The sequence below is a fragment of the Peromyscus eremicus genome, chromosome 3, assembly GCF_949786415.1.
Source record: "Peromyscus eremicus chromosome 3, PerEre_H2_v1, whole genome shotgun sequence".
Taxonomy (NCBI): domain Eukaryota; kingdom Metazoa; phylum Chordata; class Mammalia; order Rodentia; family Cricetidae; genus Peromyscus; species Peromyscus eremicus.
The window spans coordinates 141,222,472-141,230,358 of NC_081418.1; the positions used below are offsets into that span (position 1 = coordinate 141,222,472).

At 39.3% G+C, this 7,887-nt stretch overlaps 1 protein-coding gene across 1 annotated transcript; it reads right to left on the reverse strand.

Moving 5' to 3' along the window:
- Positions 1–6,086: 6,086 nt before the first annotated feature.
- Positions 6,087–7,004, reverse strand: LOC131906542 (taste receptor type 2 member 13-like). The gene has a single exon (XM_059257157.1). The coding sequence runs from the start codon at positions 7,002–7,004 to the stop codon at positions 6,087–6,089; it is 918 nt and encodes a 305-aa protein (XP_059113140.1).
- Positions 7,005–7,887: the final 883 nt, after the last annotated feature.

Consider the following 7,887-nt stretch of genomic DNA (forward strand, 5'->3'; position numbering starts at 1 on the left):
AGATAGAACTTAGAGGGAGCAGTAGATGAATATAGAGAGAAAACAGGTAAGAAAGGAGCTAAAAGAGAATAGACACTTGTAGAGAGAGAACTGACACAGAATAATGAAGTGTATGGACTAAGGAGTTTTGTGTGCATAAATCCATTTCTTTTCATCAAAGATTAATTATCAGCTGGTTGTAGATTCTTTTGGGACCCTGGGAGGGGACTATTGAGGGGATGGACCCCCCCAGTCCCCTATAACTCCAGTACTATGCCTGTTTGCTTCCCACCATGATTGTCACGGAACAACCATCTTAAAACTAAAAATAACCCTGAAATTAAGTGCTTCCTTTTATAAGTTGTCGTGGTCATAGTTTATCTTTCCAACAATAGAATAATAAATAAGATAGAGGTTATTGAAGTCAATGTAAGAAAAGATGGAAGTCTTAAGAACTTTACATTCTTATTAAATTTCAAACTCTTAATTGACTCTCCATTTTCCAGGAAAATCAGGTTTCAATAAAATAATTGAAGTGCAAAAGTTGTAAATTTACACATATTTTTCTAAAAGGAGTCCAATACCAACTTATTCTATGCTGGTGTGTGTGTGTGTGTGTGTGTGTGTGTGTGTGTGTGTGTGTGTATTTTAAAACAGGGTCTCACTATGTATCCATGCCTGTTTTGAAACATACAGAGATTCACTTGCCTCCTTCTCCTGAATACTGAGATTCAAGAATTGGTTCTCAAATGCCTAGCATATGTTAGAAATATCTTGATACCAAAGTCAAAGAAATCTAAGACTATACACATCGTTAAAAATACATCCAGTGACAAAAATCAAAATAAAGCCTTCCAAGAGCTCAAGTAATGCTGGACAAGGTAGCCCACACCTGTAATCTCGATGATCGAGGGCAAGATGGAGGACAAAAGGAGCATTCACACACTGCCGGTTATGACGTGAATCATCCCAACAAATATGTAAGTCAGTTCCTCCAAAGTAAAAATAAAATAAAGCAGCCATCTGACCCAGTTCTACCATGCCCACTGACATCTTTCAAAATTTCACAGAGATGTGCACACATTAAGACTCATTGCAATATTCACAATATGTAAGTTGTACAACCAACCCAAGTATACATCAAAAGTGATGTGAATAGAGGAAATGAATCTTATATGCACAATGGACTTTTTGTTTTTTCAAACACAACAAAGATCAAATACATGTCATTTGCCAAAAACAAAAAAGATATGGTTGGAAAAAATTCAAATCATATACGTTTTGTCTCAGGAAAGCAAATAATTAACTTTCTAATTCTTAAAATGTAGAACTGGCCGGGCGGTGGTGGCGGCGGCGCATGCCTTTAATCCCAGCACTCGGGAGGCAGAGCCAGGCGGATCTCTGTGAGTTTGAGGCCAGCCTGGGCTACCAAGTGAGTTCCAGGAGAGGCGCAAAGCTACACAGAGAAACCCTGTCTCGAAAAACCAAAAAAAAAAAAAAATGTAGAACTGTTCATTCATATATGAACACACACAACCCATACCACAATCATTCACACATTTTAATCCTCTTCTAGCCTAACATTTATTCAATTATTAATGCAGTTTTCAAACAAATTATTCTATATTGTGGTGCATTTGGCAAAACAAATTCTCATTGATTTAAAATTTTACTTGTTAATCAAAATTTCCATATTTAATGCAAATAATGTAGAACTACTTTCCTTTGATTTAAAACAAGCAAATATTTTGAATAATGTCCAATAAGACAGAATGAAAGAAAGGGGAATAGGTAAAAGGAATGGATGAAACCAGTCTGGTAGCACATGTCATTAATTACAGCATTCAGGGGCAGGGGCAGGTATATCTCTGTGAGTTTGAAATCATTCAGGTCTACATTGTGGGTTCCAGGATAGCCAGACCTCCATGGACAGATTTTGTCTCAAGAAAGGGAGAATGTACAGGATGGATGTAAAGTCTTCATTCTTCTTCTTCCCCCCACCCAGAGCATCACCATTCACACTAGGCCTGACCTGATCACAGTACATAGAGAATGTCTATTCCTTGATACACTTCAGCTTCTTCAGCATATAGAACATGCCCTGCTTCAATTTTTTGTTCCATGTAATCAGAAGAAAAGGACGCCCAGATGCATCCAAAAAACCAGGATGTGAGAAAAAGTCTTTACCAACACACTTTCTATAAAGTAGATAAGATCTTGTAGGACAAGATCATGAGAATGCTGCTTATAAAATGCTTAACAAAGAAGAATAAAAATGAGACTATAGTTTTTACTGATTTCATATAGGCCATAGTGTTCAAATCTCTAGCATAAATCCCCTATAATTTTATTCTTCTGGTGTAGCTCCATAACAACATTATTAGAAGAAAAAGCAAAATCAAACACACTACAAGATGATTATAAGAATCAAGTTAATAAGAATGTGATATGCTAAAAAAAACCCTAGAGTCTCCATAAAATGAATTGTTAAGATTTTTTCCATTTTTGACCATTCTTAAATAAAGTTATTAGTCAATATTTCCATGAAAATCAGAAACATTGATCAATAGAGTGTTGTTGCTCAGACAATCACAGAAGTGCCTTGTTATTTCTTTGCCTCATCTACAGAAGTTGCATATTTAAGGAAATAGAAGACACTGAGGCAGGTGGTGCAAGGTGAGCAGCAATAACTGGAGCCTGTCTAGAGGATTTCACAATCAAGAAAAACACTCTTAGACTGAAATAATTTTCCATTGCTTACATCAAAAGAGATGCACGCAACTATTGTTCACAAAAGCATATCCTAAAGAGATTCAAGCAGAAGAGAATAAAGTCAACTAGGGAAATCTTCCAGATCCTGGTCCAGTAAGTTCTGTTTATCATCACAATGAATTCATTTCCAAAAGTTCCCATTATGATTTCTACAAATGAAACTATCATCAGTAAAGTTTCTGGCACAGTGGGCATGCTGATCATAAAAAAATGTCTGCCTTCTTCATCACTGACTGACACATTTCAACTTCAGGAGTAGAAACAGGTTTATCTAAACCTGAGATGTGTGACGAATGTCTTCCTTCATGTATTTTGTATTCAGAAAGCTCAGGAAGTATGTTCCAAGTGAAATCTTTTTTTATTGTTTTTATTTTTTATTTATTTTATTTTTTTATTTTTCATTTCAGGGCTAAGGACCGAACTGAGGGCCTTGAGTTTGCTAGGCAAGTCCTCTACCTCTAAGCTAAGTCCTCAACCCCCCAAGTGAAATCTTACTTAAATAGTAAAATCTACATGAATATCAACTAATGATTTTCAAGTAAAAATTTTGTGTTCTTGATGCTCTTGGCATTGGTTGTATATTACATATACATGATTTGCATTTAAATTTGAAGCCAGACTTTTTGTTGAATCTGGGGATTGAAACTCAGATCCTCATGCTTGCAAAGAAAACATTATACTGAGCCATCTTTCCAAGTCCCAGAGTCTAGATTTTAATCTTCATGTACATGTGTAAAGCTTCTATAGTTTTAATTGCTATTAAGATTATTTAAATTTTCTAATTTACTTTGAAAACAATATGATAAAGTACAAGAATTTGTTTCAGTGTGTGAAAATTTTGCTTATGCCTATAATGACATTGATTTGAGATAACTCTCAATTGGATGATGATTAAAATCTTCATCCTGGGGGCTGGAGAAATGGCTCAGAGGTTAAGAACACTGGCTGTTCTTCCAGAGGACCTGAGTTCAATTCCCAGCACCCACATGGTGGCTCACAACCATCTGTAACAAGATCTGGCTCCCTCTTCTGGCCTGCAGGGACACATGCAGGCAGAACACTGTATACATAATAAATAAATAAATCTTTAAAAAAAATCTTTCTGAGTCTGGGATACCTCACTCAGGATGATTTTTTCTAGGTCCATCCATTTGTCTGCAAACCTCATGATGTCATTGTTTTTTCTCTGCTGAGTAGTATTCCATTGTGTATATGTACCACATTTTGTTTATCCATTCTTCAGTTGAAGGGCATCTAGGTTGTTTCCATGTTCTGGCTATTACAAACAATGCTGATATGAACATAGCTGAACAAGTGCTCTTGTGGTGTGGTTGAGCATTCCTTGGGTATATGCCCAAGAGTGGTATAGCTGGATCTTGGGGGAGATGGATTCCCAATTTTCTAAGAAATCGCCATATTGATTTCCAAAGTGGTTGTACAAGCTTGCATTCCCACCAGCAGTGGAGGAGAGTTCCCCTAGCTCCACATCCTCTCCAGCATAAAGTGTCTTCAGTGATTTTGATCTTAGCCATTCTGACAGGCGTAAGGTGGTATCTCAGAGTTGTTTTGATTTGCATTTCCCTGATGATTAGGGATGTTGAGCAATTCCTTAAATGTCTTTCAGCCATTTGGGTTTCCTCTGTTGAGAATTCTCTGTTTAGTTCTATAGCCCATTTCTTAATTGGACTGTTGGGCATTTTGATGTCTAATTTCTTGAGTTCCTTATATATTCTGGATATCAGTCCTCTGTCAGATGTGGGATTGGTGAATATCTTTTCCCATTCTGTAGGCTGTCGCTTTGCTTTGTTGACCGTATCCTTTGCCCTACAAAAGCTTCTCAGTTTCAAAGGACAAACATGGTATGTACTCACTCATAACAGGATACTAGATGTGGAACAAGGATGACTGGACTGCTACTCACATCACCAGGCAGGCTACCTGGAAAACAGGACCCCAAGAAAGACACAGGGATCGCCCAATGACAGAGAAATGGAATGAGATCTACATGAACAGCCTGGACATGAGTGGGGGTAGTGAAGGGCGAGGGTCGAGGGAAAGAGAGCTTGGGTGAGTGGGAGATCCCAGCTGGATCAACAACAGAGAGGGAGAACAAAGAATAGGAGACCATGGTAAATGAAGACCACATGAGAATAGGAAGAAACAAAGTACTAGAGAGGCCCACAGAAATCCACAAAGATACCCCCACAACAGACTGCTGGCAATGGTCGAGAGACAGTCCGAATTGACCTACTCTGGTGATGGGATGGCCAAACACCCTAATTGTCGTGCTAGAAACCTCATCCAACTACTGAGGGATCTGGATGCAGAGATCCATGACTAGGCCCTAGGTGGATCTCTGGAAGTCCAATTAGCGAGAATGAGGAGGGTTTATATGAGAGAGAATTGTTGAGACCAAGGTCGGATAAAGCACAGAGACAAATAGCCAAACAAACGGAAACACATGAAATATGAACCAATGGCTGAGAGGTCACCAACTGGATCAGGCCCTCTGAGTGAGTGAGACAGTTGATTGGCCTGATCTGTTTGGGAGGCATCCAGGCAGTGGCACCGGGTCCTGTGCTCATTGCATGAGTCGGCTGTTTGAAACCTGGGGCCTATGCAGGGTCCCTTGGCTCGGCCTGGGAGGAGGGGACTGGACCTACCTGGACTGAGTCCACCAGGTTGATCTCAGTCTGTGAGGAAGGCTTTGCCCTGGAGGAGATTGGAATGGGGGGCGGGCTGGGGAGAAGGTGAGGGGGGCGGGAGTGGGGAGAACAAGGGAATCTGTGCCTGTATGTAGAACTTAATTGCATTGCAAAATAAAAATTAAAAAAAAAAAAATCTTCATCCTGGCCAGGCGGTGGTGGTGCACACCTTTAATCCCAGCACTCAGGAGGCAGAAGCAGGCGATCTCTGTGAGTTCGAGGCGAGCCTGGGCTACAGAGTTCCAGGAAAGGCACCAAAGCTACACAGAGAAACCCTGTCTCAGAAAAAAAAAAGAAAGAAAAGAAAAGAAAAAAAATTCATCCTGGGTTTCACTATGCATCTCAGCCTGGATCCAAATATGAATGCATCAGCCTACTTACTTTTCAGTTAACAGAGATATGATATCATGCCCAGAGTAAAAAGTATGCATTCATAAAGTCTGATTCTTATATCTGTATACAAGAGCACACCCTTTTAGTGTTGTTTTTAAATTTTTGAGGGATTTACCATATATAGAAGATTCTAGAAATTGTATATTTTTAAATATTTATGCTTGCCTAGGGCTCTACCACTGAATGAGTTCTATATGCCTAATATGTTGTTTGACTACCTTAAGGAACAGTGAGTTTCTACTGCTTTTGCCCACATCTCAGCTGCTTCAGCACCAAAAGACAGACCTGCCTTAAATTAGCATGTCCCAGAATCAAGATAAATGAGTGGCTTGAAGGGTAGAAAAGCCCAACAATTAGGCTAAACATATGATTGAGTCCTTTTTGATGTACCACAGGAAACAATGATATAAAAAAGGATATGAAATAAGAGGCATAGAGTAAGAGGAAGGAGACCATAATTCTCAAGGCATTCATGTGGGCTTTTGTCCCGGGGTCTCGTTCCCCTCTGAAATTTAGCTGCATCTTCTGGAGATGTTTCCACAAGGAGACAATAAGCAGGATGAAGGAGACCAGGGCCACCATGAACGGGGTTAAAGAGAACATAATCATCTTGAATAAGACTAGCTGTGAAAACCTCCTAAAACCAGTTGTTCTGGAATTCCAGGTCGTGTTTCTCTCATATTGATACATCCACTCTTCTGTGTGTTTGTTTATTTCTATTATATTGAACAGCAGGATGATCACGTTTCCTAGAAGTATTGTCAGAAGCACATGCTTTACTCTCCACTTCAGATAGAGAAAAGCAGGCCTGGAGAAACTGGCTATTTTGAGCAAATAAAAGATGCTGAGGATGGTGGCCAGCCAGAGACTGAAGTGATTGGAAACTCCCCAGGTCAACATAATAACCCTTAGTTCTGTTCCAGCCACAAATGAAAATGAATACTGCAGATATTTTAGCCATGCTAGTAATATTTCCCAGATCAAAACCATTCTGGAAATGGCCAAGAAAAGCAGGATCCAACCAATGGAAGGAAGCGTTCCTTTCCTGACCAAGTCAATGCAGTTTGTCAGCACTATGAATCCATTGCTCAGATTTCCAAATACAAACTCTGCCACTATGACAGTAGTGAAGATGCTGTACAGGATACTTTCCATGTTCAGACAAAGATCCACGGCTGGTTATTTGCTAAGCTGAAATGGCTTGCATAGTCTCAAACTCACAGCTAAGCTTTCAACTTTTGCTTCTTTTGTAGTAACTGACCTAGTGTCAACGAGAGTATTGAAGGTTTGCTAATGATTCCCCACATGTTCTTGTGAAATAATTTTCTCTGATCTCAGTGAGGGCTATGATATTTATATCCTTCTAGAGTGTGAAGTGTGGCACTGGAGATCATGCAGTATATCCAGGTGTCATGTGTTAACATGCAAACAGATTCATATTATCTTTCACTGTTTCACTGCTTTGCATTGTCTCTGCAGAAAAAAAATTTATTATAGCAGCTTAAGTTCTAGGGGACAAAGATAACAACAATATGATTAATCCAGAATTTAGCTAAGTGATACACTTTGAGTCTATCAACATCACTACTGATGACTTATAGACATATAGAGTGCTCTGTAGCACTCTGTGAGTCCTCAGTTTTATATGGAGCTGTAACCCCACCTTTTCCAATAACTGAGATGCAAGAAGCTCATGTACAAACCCCAGGCTTCCTCTTTGATGCTTCTTACCACCCAGTGATGCTTGCTATGCCTAGGAACCACATGCTTTCACATTTTATCTACTCCCCACAGCATGCACTTTTTTTCTTACCATAATTGACCAACAACCAAATATAAACATATTAGCAATGGTTAAGAGAATAGCAAAAGCTGTGGACTCTTGTCCCAAAAAGAGTATTTTTAATTAAAATTAGTTTGTGGGGACTGGTAAGGTAGGTAGCAGAGATTAAGATCACTTGATGCTCTTGCAAAGGATCAAGGTTCAACTCCCAGCACCCATAGGGAGGCTCACAATCATCTGTAACACCAGTCCCAG

Excerpts from the sequence above, each read along its gene's own strand:
- LOC131906542 (XM_059257157.1), bottom strand. The coding sequence starts at position 7,004 with ATGGAAAGTATCCTGTACAGCATCTTCACTACTGTCATAGTGGCAGAG.